The following is a 21,721-nucleotide window of genomic DNA, read 5'->3' as shown; positions in this document are numbered from 1 at the left end:
GAAAGATATGGAAAATTAAAAATCCCATTTACAAGAGTATCAAAAATAATAGAATAATTAGGAATAAACTAAAGTGAAAGACTTGTATACTGACAACGTAAAATGCTGATGAAAGAAATTAAAGAAAACACAAATAAGTGGAAAGCCCACGTTCATGGATTGAAAGACTTAATATTGTTATTAAGACTTAATATTGTTAAAATGTCCATACTACCCAAAGCAATTTACAAATTCAATGTAACCTCTATCAAAATTCCAATGACTTTTTTTTTTACAGAAATAGAAAAAACAATCCTAAAATTCATATGGAAACACAAAGGACCCCAAACAGCCAAAACAATCTTGAGAAAGAACAAAGCTGGAGGCCTCATATTTCCTAATTTTAAAATATATTACAAAGCTATTGTAATTTTTAAAATATGGTACTGGCATAAACATTTAGACGAATGGAACAGAATAAAGAACCCTGAAATAAACCCATGCATATATGGTCAACTGAACTTCAATAACGGTACCAAGACTACATAATGGGGAAAGGATAGACCTTCAACAAATGGTGTTGGGAAAACTGGAAAGCCACATGCAAAAGAATAAAACTTGACCCTTATCTTACACCATACACAAAAATCAACTCAAAATGGATTACAGATTTAAATGTAGGACGTGAAACTGTAAAACCAATAGAAGAAAATAAGGAGGATAAGCTTTATGACATTGGTCTTGGCAATGATTTATTGGATATGACACCAAAAGCACAAACAAGACAACAAAAACAAAAAGATAAGTGGGACTATATCAAAACAAAAAAGCTTCTGCACAGCAAAGGACCAACTAGAGTGAAAAAGCAACCTAACAGAATGGGAGAAAATATTTGCAAATCATGTATCTAATAGGGGGTTAATATCCAAAATATGTAAGGAACTTGATTTAAAAAATGGGCAAAGGATTTGAATAGCCATTTCTGCAAAAAAAAACATAAAAGTGGCTGATAGGTACGTGAAAAGATGCTCAACATTACTAATCATAAGAAAATGCAAATCAAAATGACAATGAGGTATCACTTAATACCTGTTAGGATGCCTATATTCAAAAACCAAAAGATAGGAAGTGTTGGTGAGGATATAGAAAAATTGGAACCTTTGTGCACAGTTCATGGAAGTGTAAAATGGTGTGGTCACTGTGAAAAACTGTATGGAGGTTCCCCAAAAACACTAAAAATAGAACTACCATATGGTCCAGCAATCCTACTTCTGAGTATATACCTAAAAGAACTGAAATCAGGGTCTTGAAAAGATATTTGCACTCCTGTGTTCATTGCAGCATTATTCACAATAACCAAAATGTGAAAAACAACCTAAATGTACACTGAGGATGAATGGATAAAGAAAATGTGATATATACATACAATGAAGTACTATTCATTCTTTAAAAAAAAGAAGGAAACCCTGCCATATGCTACAACATGGAAGAACCTTGAGGACATTATGCTAAGTGAAATAAGCCAGTCACTTAAGGACAAAGATCGCATGATACCAATTATATGAGATATATAAACTAGTCAAACACATAGAAGCAGAGAGTAGAATGGTGGTTGCCAGGGGCTAAGGGGAAGGGGAAACAGGGAGTTGCTGTTCAATGGGTATAAAGTTTCAGTTATCTGTGATGGTTAAGTTCTAGAGATCTGTTGTACAACAATGTGCCTAGAGCTAACAATACTATATTACACATTAAAATTTGTTAAGAAGGTAGATCTCATGTTAAGTGTTCTTACCCTAATTTTAAAAAGAGAGAAAAGGGGTTCCCTGGTGGCGCAGTGGTTGAGGGTCCGCCTGCCTATGCAGGGGACGTGGGTTCGTGCCCCGGTCCGGGAGGATCCCACATGCCGTGGAGTGGCTGGGCCCGTGAGCCATGGCGGCTGAGCCTGCGCGTCCGGAGCCTGTGTTCCGCAACGGGAGAGGCCACAGCAGTGAGAGGCCCGCATACCGCAAAAAAAAAAAAAAAAAAAAAAGAGAGAGAGAGAAAGAAAGAGAGAGAGCGGGGGTTGGGAGGAGGGAGGGAGGAAGGGAGGAAGGGAAGAAGGAAGGGAGGAAGGAAGACAGAGGAAAAAAGGAAAAAAATAAAACAAAACAAAGAAAAAAATGAAAGAAATTCCATGAGAGATGTTTCAACTGGGTGCTCTGGACTCATGAGCATTACAGCGTCTCTGGGACTGTACAATCCTTTTTGACCAAAGGAACTTGAGACAGTGGACATGCATTGTGAGGCATCTCATCATTAGCACCTTTGGCCTCCAGATCTCAAATTATGAATGACTTTACTATATTGAAAAGAACAGTATGTGAATTTTCTTAGGAAATGAAAGAAAACTAATATCAAAAAGAAAATAAAAGAAGTAAATACAAGGAGGTATTAACAAATCCACCATCACAGAGAGAAATTCTGCTCACCTCCCTCAGTAATTGAAAGATGAAGCAGACAAAAAAAAAAGTGAGGAAACAATGCATATACTTATATAAATAAATAAATGAATAAATTGAAAGTGTTACGAGGAATGAGATATTTGCAGTTTCAAAGTACTTCTCCACTAAATACTTACTAATCACAATGAGAAAAAGTTAAGTATACTTAGAAAAACCTAGAAGACATCACTTAAACCAAGTGATCAGAGTGTACATAACCTATCATGGTACATACCAAAATTGTGCACTGCCTGTTAGAATTCAATGAGAAGAACACAGCATCATTGCTGTGATACTCCTACCAAAGATACAAAACCTGGTTCTAATCATGAAGAAACAGCAGACCAACTCAAAATTGAGGAACATTCTATAATATAACTGGCCTGAAATTTTCAAAAATGTAAAGATCATTTAAAAACCAAGGGAAGACTAAGGTATTGTTCCACACTGAAGGAGACTAAAAAGACAAGACAATTAAATGCAATGACAAAGATAACATGTGATTCTGAACTGCATCTCTTTGCTATAAAGACTGCTGTAGGGAAAACTGCTAAAACTTAAATGGAGTCAGAAGATTAGATGGTAGTAACAATATCAATGTACATTTCCTGATTTTGATGATTTTAGTGTGGTTATGTAAGAGAACATCCCTCATTTGTTTGAAATATTCATTACAGTATTCAGGGGTTATGGAGCATCATGTTGCCAACTCATTCTCATGTTCACCAAACAAGTTCTTTTGTACCTTCTTGCAACCCTACTATGAGATTGTTTTCAAAAATGCATCATAAAGACAAGATGTACTAAGCACTCATGGAACTGAAGATTGCAATGTTAAATATATGCTTCTATAGAAGAGAAAAATATGGAATATTCCTAACTTATTTTATGTATCTTGGAATCAAACAAAGATAATATAAGAATTAAAAATTAAATCTCACTTATTAACATAGAAATGAAGCTTCTAAACAAAATATCAGCAAACTGAATCTTGTAATGCACGAGAAAAATAATCATTCCAGGAATCCAAGGACAGTTTAACATTAGAAAATACATTAATAATTTAAGTGCAAAAAAAAAGACTAATTCAACAGATGCAGACAAAAGTATTTAATAAACTCTAACAATATTTATGGGAAAATTCTTAGAAAAAAAGAAATAAATTTCCTTAACTTGATAAAAAGAGTATTTATTAAAACCAAACATCAAGTATCATACTAACTGGAAAACCATTAGAAGCATTCCCTTAAAATCAAGAACACAGTAATGACCAGCTTTCACTGCTTCTATTCCAACATGTACTAGAGGTGCTATCAGTGCCATTAAGACAAGTGAAACAAATAAGAAGAGATCAGAGGACTTCCCTGGTGGCACAGTGGTTAAGAATCTACCTGCCATTGCAGGGGACATGGGTTTGATCCCTGGTCTGGAAAGATCCCAGACCCAGATCAACTAAGCCCGTGTGCCATAACTACTAACCCTGCGCTCTAGAGCCCGAGAGCCACAACTACCACAGCCTGTGAGCCCTAGAGTCCACACGTCGCAACTACTGAGCCCACCGTGCTGCAACTACTGAAGCCTTCATGCCTATAGCCCGTGCTCCACAAGAGAGGCCACCACAATGAGAAGCCCGCACACTGCAACAAAGAGTAGCCCCCGCTTGCCACAACTAGAGAAAGCCCGCGCGCAACAACGTAGACCCAACACAGCCAAAAATAAATAAAATTTAAAAAAAAAAAGAGATCAGAAAGGAAGAAAAAAGTTGCTATTATTCACAAATGACATTATTATCTACATGGACAATCTAAGAATCTGTAATTAAATTATTAGAATTAAGAGAGGTAGATAAGATTGGATATAATATCAATATATAAATTACTTTTCTATGCAGCAGCAGAAAATAAAAAGCAATTTTTTAAAAGTTGTTACAAAAAAAACAAAAAAAATTAACAATAACAACTGTAAGAAGGAAAAGAGCAAGATAAAATTATTAGGGTATTGAGTTACTAAGACTTACTAGACTGAAAGCTGTAAAAAATGATGCTGTGACACTGGTGCAGAAAGAGCCAAACAGACCAATGGAACAAATGAAAAAAAGCTAAAAACAAGCCAACACATATGTGGATATTTGATATAAAAAAGATGGGAGGGCTTCCCTGGTGGCGCAGTGGTTGAGAGTCCGCCTGCCGATGCAGGGGACACGGGTTCGTGCCCCGGTCTGGGAGGATCCCACATGCCGCGGAGCGGATGGGCCCGTGAGCCATGGCCGCTGAGCCTGCCAGAGCCTGTGCTCCGCAACGGGAGAGGCCACAGCGGTGAGAGGCCCGCGTACCGCAAAAAAAAAAAAAAAAGAGATGGGATTGCTGATTAGTGGGAAAACAATGAAGAATATAATAAATAGTGTCGAGAATTACCTATCCATATGCAAAAAAGTAAAATTAGAGCCATACTTTAACCACACATAAAAATTAATTAAAGGCAGTTTAGCAATCTGTTAAAAAGCAAAATTTCAACTTTTAAAAGAAAATACATCATTTTACCTCAAAGTGGGGAAGACACAAAAAGCATCTATCATAAAGGAAAGATGATAAACTCAACTACATTAAAATGTAAAATTTTGTTCATGAGGTCATCAGAAAAAGTGAAAAGATATTCCATTGCCTGGGTAAAAATATTTGCAAAGCAAATAACCAGCAATGCATTTGTATCCAGAGTATATAAAGAACTTCTACAGTCAATGAGGAAAAGACTAAAAGCCCAAAGTAAAGGCAAAAGATATGAACAGGCACTTCTTAGGAAAGAAAATCCAAGCAGCCAGTACACACCAAAAGATGTTTCACCTCAATTATAACCAAGAAAATGAAATAACAAGATCCATCATTTTTATACCTATATATTCTTAGTATTTTAATGATTTATAAAGATATGGTACATTAAAGTAAGATAAGAATCATCATAGAACGCGTCCTCTTATTTTCACTAGTATATTTATGATCTTGTCTAGGTTTTATGAAAAGTTATCTGCAAAATCAGCACTATGTTTTCAAACGCTATTCAAAATAAACACAACATACAGAATTTATTTTTCCCCGTAGAGAATTTTGCCCTAAGATGTGGAAACAGATCTAGAGATTGAGAAATTAATACAGCCCAACAATCTAACTGTACTACTGGATATACATTTTTTGAGCCTTGAATATTATACTAATTATACTATTTTCAGTGATGCCAGATGACATAATCATTAAAGTCTTTTTAAGGTAACAGTTGCAAAACTTCTAAAATTATATCACTTAGTTCTTTTCTATGGTCCCTCGTTTGTGTCCTATTTCCAATACAGCTTCCAGTGCAACTGTATTTAAAAAAAAAAAAAGTACAAGTGCTGAGCTAAAGTACTATTTAATTTTGTTTCATTTAGTTTATTTACTATTTTAACTGCTGTACTCATAAGACTTGAAGAGTTGAAATCAGCTTAAAAGTTAAGCAAAATAACAGTACCTCACAATGCTGGCGAGAAGCTTGAATTTCACATTCATATTTGTTCTTTACAGATTCTAAGCAGAGCTCTCTATAGATTCCTGCAACCAAACACAATTACTCTGATTATGTTAGCAATAAGGAGTTTCAATATCACTTCCCTACAGGAATTCTGTCCTAACTATTTTATAAGATGAATCAAGAAGAAACTGGCAAGTGAGTCTAACTTTACCTTTAAAAACTAAAAATAAAAGGCTCAGTTAAAATATATATCAAAGAAGACTAGAAAACTAATAAGAGTTTAAGTGCTAGAAAAAAACTACACTGCAATTTTTAGTTCTTACCCATTTTTCTAAAGAATACTCCTAAATGTTTGATAGAGAATGATTAAAATGAAAATAAAACTCTTCACCTATGAAAAACAATCTCTTGGGATTCATAAGGGAAACAGAGTCAATAAGCTCTGGTTTCTTAATCATATATACTCAAAGGAACAACTGGATACCATAACCATCAAAACCACTAGTTTTTAACTATTATTTATCTTCAGAGTCCAAAGCTTCCAAGAGGATTAAATGTAGAAACTAATATAACAAAATTTATAAACTGACATGAGGTTTGAGTGCTCCTAACAGGGCTTTACCTAGAGAATGGATGCTCAAGTGAGTTTAACTTAGAGGTACCAAGACAACAGCATAAAATAGGCACCATGGTCATGCAAACATGCCATCACAAAAATGGCAAACAAAGAGGTCTAGATGTATATGCTTAACTGTATGCCATAGTTGCCCCTAGAAATGTAATTCTGTTTCTTGTATAGAAAAGGCAAGGGACAGATATCTGGAACAATGCCATCAGCAACACATTCACACACACTACTTTTTGTACAATCAAAAAGTAAAGGAGGCTGCCTAACAGAAAAGTGAATAATTGACTGAAGTAATATTTCCTAAACATCCACTAAGTCTCACTTAGTGCTTTTAGAATGTCCAGGAAAATTAAGGACATGTTTACTTTTGAGGGTGTGCTAAGCCAATATGCAAAGACAGCAGATTAAGCATCACATCACCTACATACTTAATACTAAGCACTCAAGAATCAAATTTGGTTTAAGGTGGATTTAGTACAAAGATAACCTATTATCAACAATGCCTTAGGTATTATATAACAGGTACATGAGGATCAATTAGTGTCCCTCAAAAAGAAAACAATCGGCATCTCCATTAATTAAATTTCAGTTTTTAGTTTGACTATGAAAAATCATTAAGTGACCTTCAAATAGCTATATCCCTTGTTATGCGTGGTAGGACACAATTCTGAGGCCAGATCCCAGTTACAAACAGAAGACTGAAATTTAACCACACAAATATAGTACATCTTCATTTATTCACAGCCACAAATGAGTCATCAAACTTATCAAAATAAAAACTCATGTCTAAACTGTAGGTTTGAAGGCGAATTCTCTGTTCTTTAATATCCTGATCAAACATTTAAAAAATGTTTTTACAAATAAAAAATCCTTATCACTCTTACAGATGAAAAATACTGAGGACTTAAATTGAACCTTAATAGGAAATTAAACTGTGATAGTAACAGTATCTCTTAATGAAAGTATCATGGTTTCTAATTGTTTCACATGTGCAAGTACCCTCTCAACAACACTGTGAGCAATTTGAGGGCTTTTTTTCTTTTTTCAAGCCCCTACAGTGGCAGAGAAAAGCATGAGGCATTTAATAAATAACTGTGGGCTGACTGACAGTGAAATACTCTGGTCAACGTAAATACAGTTATATTTCATTAACAACAACCGCTCACTTGATAAACACCTTTTAAGTCTATTGAAGAGTTCATTTTCTACTATATGGAAAAGATGTTTCACTTTCCTACCTGCTACCTTTGTACGAATTTGCATATTTTCTTGTAAAGTTGCCAGTGGTTCCAAATATTCTGGTGCTTTTCCAGCTATGACTTCTTGTAGTTTTGCATCCACCTGACTTAATCGTTCTTTATAAAGTCTTAACAAAGCAAAAATTAAGATATTAATTTTAAAAGCCCAACAAAGGCTAACAATTTACCATTTCTATACATTCTCTTCTTAATATCATTCATATTCTAATAGCCTACCAAATGTATTTTTGCCTTGCTCTCAAGTGAAGAGAAGAATGCAGTTACATTATTTGGCTTTATGCACATAATCACAAAGAAATGTCTTTCTATTTTTTAGATATATCACTCTTTAATAGTTAACTTACAATACAAAAAATACAACTGAAATAACCACTTTTGGTCACTCTAGATGTTTTTGTTTTAACTGCAGAATAAATCAATTCTAAGAGAAAAGGTCAAATAAACACTGAGTTTAAAAAAAAATCATTTTGAATAATTTAGATACAGGCATCACTAGTTTTCAAAAATAAATAATTCCCTGTCTCCTCTCCGAGTTTCCTGAAAAGCAGTCAGTATTACAATATTCAGCCTACTTGATTTTTAAAAGAACAAAGAAGAAGTAGAGTGATGAAGGTAAAACCAATGGCTAGAGAACTTGTGATCTGGCATACTCAGTTCTTCTAGACTGCAAATGAAGAAGATATAACAATGAGTTGCTCAATAGATGGGGGAGTGAAAAGTGGGGCAAGGAATCCCTGTTGCTCTATTTATGAGTCCACATACAAATACTCCTAATTTACCAGCTGTCATCCCAATACCTTTAGCTTGATTATCAAAGACAGTATGTGAGACAACTCAATGTTTATTTTTAGCAATAATCCTGCAGGACAGAACTAACTCTTTTTTAACAGGAAAATGTTTAAATTGTCATTCTTTATGAAAGGCACTTCTAACCCTGGCTTTGTGGCATTTCAAGGGCATCCTAAAATTTCAAAGCAAACAATTTAAGGTCATTTTGTAAAATTTTTTTGCCATTTATTACTTCATCATAGGTGAAGAATATGTCATATACATCACAAGGATGGCATCTAGTAACTTCCAAAAGAAACCACTGCTTATGCTTGTAGGTGTTCGTATAAATAGCAGTTGGCTATTGAAAACATGATGATACCTGGCTTTCATATAAAATTCCACTCTTTCCTCTTGAAAATATAAACCAATACAATTAAGGCAACTAATATTAATTGTCTACTATTGGCCATTATAATTAGCATAGAGATTTATACAATGATTCTAAAGGAATAAAGCAAATTTGAGTGTTAATACAATAACTATTCTTTTTTTTAAACAAAAAGGGAAAAATTATCTGAATTAACTGCCGAAATAATACGTTATCACATCTGGGTTAAATTTTTCTAAAACGCAACATACAATGTGTAAAGTCAGAAAAGTACAACATGATACTTATAGTTTTTGAAGTTATAAATACAACTTTAGGCAAAATGCTAAAAATCTGATAAAAAAGATGACTGCCCCTGAAAATCAAACTCATACAAAATACTGATAAGGTATCCTGAATAGGTGAACATCTTGAATGAAGAGGATATGTGAATGAACGATATTCAATTAGCTCACTTTTAAAAGAATAGATTCCTCAAAATCAGTATAATTTCTACAGCCTTGGAATCCAAGTATAAACTCATCAAAGGCAAGGATCATGAGTCCCTCAGCAGCAACCACAATACTATTCGCAGAATAGAAGCTCAATTAACGTTTGTTGGATGTTGAACGCTGAAATGAATGGAAACTTGGATGGTACAAGTTCCTCTATCTTTTTAAGGAGGTGGAAGAACTCACCTTCCACCACTTTACAAACTGCAAATTGTGGATTTTCTGCCTTAGGAATAGAGTGCTACTGTGCCCTGTAGTAGCAGAACAGGCAAAGCAGGGTATTTATTACTACTATTATTATTATTACTATTATTATTATTATATTTCCCACCTCTGCCAAAGAGGATTTGAGACAGCTTACAGAGATACACAGTGTGACAAAATAAAAATAAAACACAAAGCAATGGGGCAAGACAAAAAAATAATTATAAACCTGGTGCCAAGATTTTTCTTTTCTAAAACATATTTCTAGATTCCAATTCCTTGAGAAAGAATCCTATTAAATAGTGGTAATGGGTCTACTTTTAACACTTTCAGAAATGAATAAAGCTGGTAGGGGGAACTGGCTGGTGGTCATAGTGAGCCATGAGAAAGTAATAATCAAGACAATTGCCTGCCCCAAGGTGAACAAGATTAGTCCAAATGACTCACTAGATGCAACGTTCTCCTACGTAATATATTATACTAGCGCTTTACAGCAATTTTCATGTCTTGGATAACCATAAAAGGCACTTTAAAAGCTCAATAGGTGTATCTTAAATAATTGTTTAAGAATTATTCACTCACGGATTACTTGTGCTAAAATACAAAAATACAAATTTGCTTCCTCTTTTCCAGAATGATCCCAAATGAACTGAATGAACTCTCCATGTTGCCCAAATAATGGATTCCTGGGGATCCAAACTAATTTTAATTTCAAATTAATAATGTAAATCTTTAGAATAAGAAAATATCATGTTTTTTAAAGCCACAATTTTAAACTTTGGATTATTTTGGACTGCTTATATTAATTTGTTGCACTAGCAGGGAACATTATCTATATATTCATCTCTAATACCAGTGAAAGTTAAGACCAGAAATGGCATAAATCCAGCAGGATTCATATGGTAACCAAACCTGTCTTATTTTAGTCTGGCAATTTCAGATATTAAATGGGCTTTCATCTCTTCTTTGGGCCTCTCTAGGGAAGAAGTAGAAGAAAAGGAATAAGCAGCAAAATCACGAAGGATTCCTAAACTGAAGAGCCAGCTTCTGAATAAGTTAAGGTGTCTTTCTCTCTTTCATTTACAATTCCTAAAATGTAGCTTGCCCCATAACCTTGCCAGCAAGTTCCAAACTGAAAGCTCACCTTTAAGATTTTTTTTTAATCTGCATCTGCATCTATTCTGTTCTCTCAAATCACTGGGGCCCATTCTTACGTTACCAACTTTACATAAGAGTTCTGGCATTATAAGCAGGGGGAAAAAAATAATATCTAATAAACATGCACTACATGCCAGACAAATGGCTGAGAATTTTACAGACTGCTCATTCAATCTTTACAGTAGATAATAACGAATCTCTTATTATACCTTTGAAATCTGTCCAGAAAGCCTGGATTCAGAGCCTATGCTCTTTCTATTCCACTACAGTTCCTCCAAAGTAATGTGCCTTAGTGGAAGGGACACCACAGCACTTTCTGCACTAGGAGGCAGAAAGCCTGGCTTAATTTATCACTTTCTGAAGAACTATGAACAAATCACTTAACCTCTCTGAGCATCAATCTTCTCATGGGTAAATTAGAGATAAGACTATCTATCTCCCAACCTTACAGAGAAGCAAACTAAATAATGCGTGTGAAAACACGTAATGTATATATTACCCAATGTTAAGATATAAACAAAAATCACTATGCCATCTTTGGGAAATATCTCTCTTATTCTCACAATTTTAAAATGCTATCTTTATCCAATTATTTAACAAAGGAATAAATGAAGCAGATTAGAATCAAGGGTGCAACAACCCAGGAAAACATTTTCATTACCAACCCCACATAAAAATCTTATTATATCCCCCCCAAAAGCAGCCTCAAAACCCTTGATTAGTTAATGAGGCCTTCAGCAGGCAAACAACAGCCAAAGCCTTTTTCAGATCAGTCGGTCCCATAAAACACGAAAAGGAAAATAGTTTAGAGTGAATATAATTTCTCTCATGCTACTGTACACGTGACAAGGTTAAGATTCGGTGACAATGACCTTCTGAAGTCACTACTTACTGATCCTTGAGATCGGTAAACTGTTTTTCAAGATTGGACATTTCATCTAAACATTCCATTCTTCTTCTTTCACAGTCTTCATCATCCATTTCTGTTAGTAAAAGGCAAATATCAAAGATAAAATTAATTTTATGTTCCAAATATATCTGAATGTTAATTCAAATGGTAAAAAAAAAAAAAAAGAAAAACACTGAAATATGAAGTTAGATATGCAAGGCCTACATTCAGCCTTAAAATACATATTTACCAAAAATAATTTCCACTATAGATTTTAACCTAAAATACAGATGAATTAAAACTATAACAGTCTCTAGACCTTCTTATTTTTATTCATTTTTAAATCATTTTAAAGGGCCGACATTAAACTGTGACTATGAAGTAATTAACCCACTTTTGGTCTGTTTTCCACCAAATCACGAGAACTTAAGCACCAAGATGATTATGTCCTTTAAAGGTTAATATTGCTCAAAAACACTTATGGAATTCTTCTTTCAGCACTGCTCACAAAGATGATTTGCGATTCAAATAAAAAAGAAGACTAATCTCATTATGTTTACCACAGAATATCTTGGTCTCCTACTCTTATATTCCCATTGATCCCTCTCCCCAAATTACTGTCAGTCAGTGCGAAAGAGGGAAATGAGGAGAAAAACAAGCAAACTTTTCAAGGAAAGCAACTGTTAGTTACCAGCTCTGTCCTATATTTCATATCTTCTATTTTTACATCACATACAGTTGACAATAACAGAAGCTCAAAATGATGTGCATATTGATCATCATCAAATAAAGGTCAAACTATGAGAAAGAGTTAAATTATGTTCAGTTATCTTCCAATAGTGAGGAAGTATACAATTTTTTTTAACTCTTCTGAAACAGATTAAAATTATTTCTGGCTCCTAATAGCTTATTCCTTGGCTATTTAAAACGTGGTCCCTCAAGACGACTCACTCCCCAATATCTCTGGATAGTTTTTCTGTAGCCTTAGGACCGGCCCAGTACCAAGGCTGGAGAAGAATAAAACTGTGGAAATTTAACATGCAAGACATATGGTAGAAAAGAAATGCTTTCACAACATGCAAAACTGCAAAGTTTATTTAAATAATTTCTTTGCACTTAAAAAATTTGACTTGTAGTTCAAATTATTGTTACATTTTTCACAAATTAAGTTGTTCATTATTTTCTGGGATAGAATAAAAAACAGTGAAAAATCACAAGGGTCAACATAAAAATTAGAGAGGCAGAATTTTAGTAAATAGATGTCATATTGCGAGATTCTAGCTCCCATAAAAATTAAAATTACAAAAAAACAAAGAACACTTGAAGATAAAATGTTTTACAGATCTAGGAAATGTATTCACATATAGTATAGATGTTCTTTCTCTGTATTCCTCACTTTTGAAATCTCACCTATTTTCATGACTAGGAAGATGACTTCCAAATTATGCTTCCCATACCAGGCAGGTCCCAACACCACATTTCTACCTATCAGTTGGGCACTCTGACTTAAATACACCAACAGGACCTCAAAAACAACATGTTTGTAATACTCTATCCTCCACCTTCATCTCAAATCTTTTACTTGTCCATTTCTGTTCATGCTACCACCATTCTCCTTGTATCTGGGTTTTTCTTCTCACCTTGACTCTTAAACTTGTAGTGATCAATCCCACTATCTGCTTTTTTTGAAATCTTTCACATCTATATCTTTTCCTTTTCTAGCTCAAATCCTTCTCCCAACCAAACTGGTTTTCTCACTTTTTTGAATAAGCCTTACGATCTGGCCTTTGCACTTTTTCTTATATTCCTCCTTCTATAGCAGGGGTCCCCAACCCCCGGGGCCATGGACTGGTACCACATTAGGAACCGGTCCCCACAGCAGGAGGTGGGCAGCAGGCGAGCAAGCAGAACTTCATCTGTCTTTATAGCCACTCCCCATCGCTCGCATTACCACCTGAGCTCCACCTCCTGTCAGATCAGCAGCGGCATTAGATTCTCATAGGACCACAAACCCTACTGTGAACTGCGCATGCAAGGGATCTAGATTACGCACTCCTTATGAGAATCTAATGCCTGATGATCTGAGGTGGAGCTGAGGCAGTGATGCTAGCACTGGGGAGCGCTGCAAATACAGATTATCATTAGCAGGTAAGTTTGCACAGAGACCATAATAAATCAATTGCTTGCAGACTCATATCAAAACCCTGTCAGTGGGACTTCCCTGGTGGCACAGTGGTTAAGAACCCACCTGTCAATGCAGGGGACATGGGTTCTATCCCTGGTCCAGGAAGATCCCACATGCTGCAGAGCAACTAAGCCCATGCACCACAACTAATGAGCCTGCACGCCACAACTACTGAGCCCACACATCGCAACTACTGAAGCCCGCATGCTCTAGGTCCCACATGCCACAACTACTGAGGCCGAGTGCTGCAACTACTGAAGCCCACACGCCTGGAGCCCGTGCCCAGCAACAAGAGAAGCCACTGCAATGAGAAGCCCGTGCACTGCAATAAAGAATAGCCCCCACTTGCCGCAACTAGAGAAAGCCTGCATGCAGCAACGAAGACCCAACACGGCCAAAAAATAAGTAAAATTTAAAAAATTTTTTTAAAAAACCCTATCAGTGAGTGGCAAGTGACAATTAAGCTGCATCTGATGGCAGGCTTTATAGTGGCAAGTGAGTTGATGTACTTCAATTGTACAGCTGCATCTTGTGGCAGGCTTTAAGTCAGAATCCGACACTTATTTTAGTCCGCACATGGCCCACCCATTATTTTATTTACCACTTCCATCCGTGCTTCTTTCCCCCACTGTGCACTTGTCTCAGTCACAGTTTTGGTAAGCCCACAAGCTAACCCTAGCCAAAATGAGTAAAGAACAAATATCGCTGAAGAGCTTCTTTGAAAAGGGGGAAAGACCCAATGATGAGACAGCAGAAGACTCTAAGACTACCAACAAAAAGAAAGCTGGGTTTAAAAGAAAATACCAAGAGTCCTACTTAAATTACAGGTTCGTTGCAACAGGTGATTTACATTTTCCAAGCCCACTTTGTATAACATGTGGTGACCAGCTATCCAACGAAGCCATAAAACCTTAAAAACTGCTTCACAACATGGACACCAAGCACCCTGCATTAAAAGACAAGCCTTTGGAGTTTTTCAAAAGAAAACGACGTGAACATGAAGAACAGAAGCAATTACTGAAGGCCACCACTTCATCAAATGTGCCTGCACTGAGAGCATCATTCTTAGTGGCTAAACGTATTGCTAAAACTAAGAAGCCTTTTACTATTGATGAAGAGTCGATCCTGCTTGCTGCTAAGGACATTTGTCGTGAACTTTTAGGAGAGAATGCAGTTCAAAAGGTGGCACGTGTTCCTCTTCCGGCTAGCACTGTAACTAGATGAATTGATGAAATAGCACAGGATATCAAGGCACAATTGTTAGAGAGGATTAATGAGTCACCGTGGTACACAATCCAGGTTGATCAATCTACCAATATTGACAACAAGGCAACAATGCTTGTTTTTGTGCGATACATTTTTCAGGAGGATGTGCATGAGGATATGTTATGTGCACTTTTGTTGCCAACCAATACCACAGCTGCAGAACTATTCAAGTCTTTGAATGATAACAGGAAAACTGAATTGGCCATTTTGTGTCAGTATATGCATAGACAGAGCGGCTGCCATGACTGGACGGCTTTCTGGTTTCACTACTCGGGTCAAAGAGGTTGCTTTTGAATGTGAGTCTACGCACTGTGTCATCCATAGAGAAATGCTGGCTAGCCAAAAAATGTCACCTGAACTTAACAACATTTTTCAGGATATGATTAAAATTATCAACCATATTAAAGTACATGTCCTTAACTCATGTCTGTTCACGCAGCTCTGTGAGGAGACGGACACACGTCTTCTCTTATACACAGAAGTGAGATGGCTTTCTAAAGGTAGGTCACTGGCCAGAGTTTTTGAGTTATGAGAGCCGCTCCAGAGATTTCTTTTAGGAAAACATTCACCAATGGCAGCACATTTCAGTGACACAGAATGGGTCGCAAAACTTACTTGGTGTGACATATTCAACCTGCTCAATGAACTCAACCTGTCACTTCAGGGGAGAACGACAACTGTGTTCGAGTCAGCAGATAAAGTGGCTGCATTCAGAGCCAAACTGGAATTATGGGGGCGACGAGTGAACACTGGGATTTCTGACATGTTTCAAACATTAGCAGAGATTTTGAAAGAGACTGAACCAGGGTCTTCTTTCTCCCAGCTGGTGCATGATCACCTATCTCAGCTTTCTAAAGAGTTGAACATTACTTTCCAACCACAAAAGACCCCAAAACTGGGAAGAAATGGATCCGCGACCCATTTGTGAATAAGCCAGGTGAAATCCACTTTGTCAATGCTAGAAGAGGATCAACTGCTTGAGATCGCAAATGACGGTGGCCTTAAAAGTATGTTTGAGACAACTTCAAATCTCCATACGTTCTGGATTGAAGTCAAGGCGGAATATCCTGAAATTGTCACAAAAGCACTGAAAAGCCTGCTTCCATTTCCAACTCTTATCTTCATGAAGCAGGGTTTTCTGCAGTGACAGCAGCCAAAACGAGATCACGGAGTAGACTGGACATAAGCAACACACTACAGGTGTCACTGTCTCCCATCACCCCCAGATGGGACCATCTAGTTGCAGGAAAACAAGTTCAGGGCTCCCAGTGACTCTGCATTACGGTGAGTTGTATAATTATTTCATTATATATTACAATGTAATAATAACAGAAATAAAGTGCACAATAAATGTAATGGGCTTGAATCATCCCTAAACCATCCCCCCCTCCCCGGTCCGTGGAAAAATTATCTTCCACGAAACCAGTCCCTGGTTCCAAAAAGCTTGGGGACCACTGTTCTATAGAAACACCTGAACATTACCACTCCAATCCAAGTTCTACCCATTCTTCGAGGTAATTTAGGTAACCCCACCTTCTTCACCTAGCCTTTGCTGACCACCCTATACTGAAAAGATTTCCTCTGCCTCAATTCCTACAGTATTGTTTATAGTTAAGCATTTGTTTGGCAATTTAATCAAGTGGTGACCTATGACAGCTCTTTAATTGCAGTCAGATTATAACTATTTATAGCTCACAATGAGTGGAACCCAGTACTGCACAAGTCACTCAGAAATACTTATTTTGGGGTGGTTGATTTATTGACTGAAATTACATACTTCCATGGAGGTTTCCTTTGAAAGGGAAACCTGAAAAGAGGGTGTCAGGGTGCTGACAGACTGTCATCAACTTGTCATCAATCCTTGCTTCACATGGCCAAAATCAGGACAAGACAAAGAAATAAGTCTCATCTTCATCATATGGATAAAAGGAAAAGAATCCAGGTAATCACAAATTCCATTTTTTTTAAATAACCATTACTAAAAGTTTGCAAAAATTCACTTGTGGTGTTAACCTGCCCTCCTCTACCCCACCCCACCTCCCCCCCGAAAAAACAAAACTAAAATAGCCCAAAGTTAGAAAAGATTGCAGGAAAGAAAAGATTTGGAGAATTTCAAAGTTGCCGAAAATCAGCCAATTTATAAGCATATGAAGATCCCCAATCACCCCTGATGTTAGGCTCTTCTTAGTCCTGACAAGTGCAGAGAGATGCTGTAAACGGTCCAGCTCCCACGTCAGCCCCTCGAAAGAGCACTAATATCAAGTGCTGACACGCTGACTTGGAAGCTGAGATTAAAAAATTCTAAGCCAGCCAAGAGCCAATACAAATCTACCCTCGGCTCCGACAACCCACCCACGTTGACAAGTAAGGGTTGCAAAGGTGCAAAATAAGAAGTCGGTGGTCTGGGGAGAGGAGGCATTTGCAGGGTCTCCCAGACAAGATGCGGCACATTCCTCGCTCCGGATAGCCCCGGGCACTACCCAGAGATTCCCAAGGGCGGGGCGGACCGCGAGCAGGACCGCGCAGCGTACGGGAGCTGGGCGAGTCCAGGCCCGGGCCCTGCCCCGCCCCGCCAACCGGGACCCGCCAGGAGCCGGGCAGCGCCCAGCGAACAGTCCGGGTGCCAGGGAGAGCTGGAAGCCAGTCTCCGCCCCTTCCCTCTCTCTCCTCCCCGTTCTCCCAGCAGGACGCAGCTGCCCGGCGTGCGGAGGGCGGCCTGTCGCTAGCCTGGCGCGAGGACTCGGGGTCCCAGCCCGCTGGGTCGCGTACCTGAGCTATCTCCATCCTCGGAGACCGACGAGCTCTCGGTGTCCTCGTCCTCGGAGCTGCTCCCCTCGTTTTCGGCGTAGTCCACCTCCATCTCATCGTGATGGTTCGTCTCCTTCTTATCCCCTCGGGAATGGACTGGCATTTTCCAGCCGCGCCGTCGCTTCCCACTCCCGGCGCCCAGCCCGGCCACCGCCGCTTCAGAGAAGGGCGCGCCGAACGCCCCGACCCACCCAGCGGCCGAGCTTTTTCTGAACCCCCTCGGCTCCTCCCCGCCCCCGCCGGAGCCTCACAACCTAACCCACAGGCTTTGCGCTGGGAGCTCTGCCATTGGTGGAGGCAGTCCTCCGAGCCTGGGGCTGGAGATTGTCCTGCTCGGGTCCGGTTGGTTGCCGGTAATTACGGCGCGGCCTCGCGGTATGTGTCGGGAGTTGTAGTCCTTACTGCTCAGAGCTGCAGGGGCCGCCAGCTTCCAAGCTTCAACAGTCCTGATCACTTCTCCCCTCTGGACTTCAAGTCCCACAAGGCACGAAAGCTGCCAGAGTCGATCGCAGTTTATAAACTAAACAGAAACAGATTGTGAGAATTTGGTCTGTATTGATTCTTTTCCCGCCAAGTGATTGAGCTCCCAGGCCATCCAAGATGTTTCTGTCAGACGAAAAGGTCTTTTGCCTGAGGTTTTTTCCTCCTCTTTGAGGATACGGGAACTGGAGAAATGTCTCTTTACCTAAGCACTTTTATTTACTACTAATAAACTATTATTTAATTAATTTCTGCAGGCAACTTGCACTTTCTATGTTGCACAAAAGTCTTTAAATTGTTATTGAAACTTTTGCAATCCATAATATGGAAGGAAAGGAAGTTTTATCTTGGCACTTTTCTCTAGTATGTTTTGCATTATTTTTTACCATTTGCAGCCTGAAAATGCTACCAATCTTAACTTCAGTTTTCAAAGAAAAATACATATTTGACTTAATGAAATGTTATATTTTATCAATGGTAGGGGTGATAGACAAGGAAAACTCATTAAATATAATCATAATAACATACTAATTGACCACTTTTACTCTATATCAGGTACCCTGGTAAGTTCTTTAAATGAGTTATATTGAGTTAAATTCTCAATTTAATAGCCCTGAGGTAGTTGCTATTATTATACCCATTTTACAGATGAGGAAACTTTACTTGCAGACAAACCTAAAAACGGTATTTTATCAATTATAAAGACAGGGCTTCTTCCTGAAGTGGCAATTTGCTATTGACAGAGATTTCATAGAATATTGTGGGTTGTACAGCATTTCTCAAACACAAGGCCCAAAGACATTTGACAGAGAATGATAAGAGTATCCAAGCATAAATTTATTAAAGTTAGATTTGGAATTTAATGACAGAAAACATTTCAAGGGCTATCCATCTCTTGGCTTAGATGCAAATTATGGGGCTTTTATTATCTAGTGTCAGCCTACTTGTCAGCCTACTCTTCTTACTGTAGTCTCCAAAACTGAACTCCTCAATTGATAAACACACAAATTGTTTCCCATTTCAATGTTTTTGCATATCCTATTCTCTCTGCAACCCTCTTCCACTCCTTTTTTTCAAAGCCACTTTCCTGACAACGTTCATCACCAGCAGCACCTCCACCATTCAGTACACACTCCTGTTCCTTCAGGTTGCTACTATACTTTGTACTTTGCAACTTTGTACTTGTTTCTGTCAAACTGTATTGTGAATTGTTTAGCAGATGCATCTCACCTATTGGATGTGAATTCCTTGAGAACAGGGACTGTCTTATTCTGGGATGCAATTTCGGAGGCAAGCATGTGAGTACATGCATGTACATTATGTGAGTGGTGTGGACTAAAGTGGGGCAGCTGCTTTTAGCTCCAGCCAATTGTTGCTACATCAGAATTCTGGCCTAGATGTCAAATCTTCCAGTTTTCAAGAGAAACTGGAAATTTAGATCTCTATGTGAAATAACCAGATTTGTAAACATTATCTCAAGTGCATTTTTTTTTTTTGCTGTTGTTTTGGTTTGGTTTGGTTTATTAAACTCCAGACCAAACAAAAACAGCTGTGGATAAAATCCCTGGCCTCTGTTAATCTCTGTTATATCAGCAGCTAGCAGAGTATGTGCTAAATAGTAACAATCACTTAGATTTCTTGTCACTATGTGCCAAGCACTGTTACATGCTTTAAGTACATTAATTCATTTAATCCTTATAACAGCTCTATGAAGTAGATATAAAATTATGCCTTCTATTTTGTAGATATGGAAACTGAAGCTCAGAGCAGTTAGGTTACTTGGCCAAGGCCACACAGCTAATAAATAGCAGATTTAAGATTTGAATTTGAGTAGTCTGACATCAGAGCCTGCACTCAACTACCAGTATACAGTGCCCCTGTAACAGGTGCTTTCTATGTTTCTGCTGTTTAAAGGAAAACAGAAGGAAGTTGGAGAGGAGGCATAGATTCTAGCCCTGGTTCTGCTAGTAATCAACAATTCAATTTGGCAAATCACACGATCTCTGGTCACTTGTAAAATGAGAAGTTTGTATTAACGTTATCTTTAAGTTCTCTTCTGGGGCTTCCCTGGTGGTGCAGTGGTTAAGACCCCGCCTGCCAATTCAGGGGACACAGGTTCTAGCCCTGGTCCAGGAAGATCCCACATGCCTTGGAGCAACTAAGCCTGTGCGCCACAACTACTGAGCCCACACGCCACAACTATTGAAGCCCACCTGCTCTAGGGCCTGCATGCTGCAACTACTGAGCCTGCAAGCCACAACTACTGAAGCCCACATGCCTAGAGCCTGTGCTCTGCTCCACAACAAGAGAAGCCACCGCAATGAGAAGCCCGCGCACCACAACAAAGAGTAACCCCCGCTTGCCTCAACTAAAGAAAGCCCGCATGCAGAAACAAAGACCCAATGCAGCCATAAATATATAAATAAATAAATAAATAAGTAAAATAATAAGTTATCTTCCAGCTCTAAAATTCCTGTCACCATTATATTTATGTTTAAGGCAGACAAAATAATGGGAGATTATACAATTAGAGTTGCATGATGGTGTTTTGCTTAAAAGGGTAATTTCTCTCTCCTCTCCCCAAACAGATTTTAGAAAAGATGCCTAGGGAGTGTAAGAGGAACCATAAGGGGAAAAAAATGAATAAGGCTGGAAAAGAATGTTGTCAATTTAGAAAGTACAAATTAATGTGAAGAAAACCATGAACACAGAATGAAGTTTCCTCAATCGAGGCATATTAATAGATAGGAATGATGCCTTCCATTTATGTAGCACTTTACATTTCACGTAGGGCTTACACAATCATTAGATACATTTTAAATCTCACTTTTCATTAATCCATCCATACGCACTCATTTATTGAAAGCCTTCTAAAACTCATGGTCGGTCATCAGCAAAATCTACTATATCATCACCTCTGCTCTGAAATGTTCCCTTAACTTTCTTGTTCTAAAGGGAACATTGCTCTCCCCTAGGACTCTGCTTCCTTTGCACCCCTACTCCCACTGAGCCTTGTCATGGAGTAGGTATGTTCCATGTCCCCCTTGTTCCTTCTAGATGATCATTCCCTCCCAAAAAAAACCCAGCTTGTCATCAGCATATACCACATAGTATCCCTACTTGTGGCTGTCATGTACATACTGCCCAGACTCATTCCCCCTCATTTTTTGAATATTTTAGCTCTTGGTTCATTCTCTCCCATGGTATGCCTATCATAATCCTTGGTCATTTTAGTAT

General features: G+C 38.1%; 1 protein-coding gene across 4 annotated transcripts in view; it reads right to left on the bottom strand.

Annotated features, from left to right (window-relative positions):
* The window catches only part of BRMS1L (BRMS1 like transcriptional repressor), a 41,692-nt gene extending 23,381 nt beyond the window's left edge, over positions 1–18,311 (bottom strand). The window contains exons 1-4 of one of the 4 annotated variants that reach the window (XM_033428390.2): positions 17,966–18,311; positions 11,749–11,839; positions 7,824–7,951; positions 5,958–6,037 (exon numbers count right to left, since the gene is read on the bottom strand). In XM_033428390.2, the coding sequence (XP_033284281.1) occupies positions 5,958–6,037; positions 7,824–7,951; positions 11,749–11,839; positions 17,966–18,107 (441 nt within the window). In that variant the 5' untranslated portion in view covers positions 18,108–18,311. The remainder of the gene's footprint in view (positions 1–5,957; positions 6,038–7,823; positions 7,952–11,748; positions 11,840–17,965) is intronic. The other 3 variants (XM_049705942.1, XM_049705943.1, XM_004269973.3) reach the window with 3 other exon arrangements.
* Between the last annotated feature and the right edge of the window lie 3,410 nt (positions 18,312–21,721).

Source organism: Orcinus orca, chromosome 2 (genome assembly GCF_937001465.1).
Source record: "Orcinus orca chromosome 2, mOrcOrc1.1, whole genome shotgun sequence".
NCBI classification, from domain to species: domain Eukaryota; kingdom Metazoa; phylum Chordata; class Mammalia; order Artiodactyla; family Delphinidae; genus Orcinus; species Orcinus orca.
Note: the sequence above shows the minus strand (reverse complement) of the source record. Positions and strands in the feature narration are given on the sequence as shown.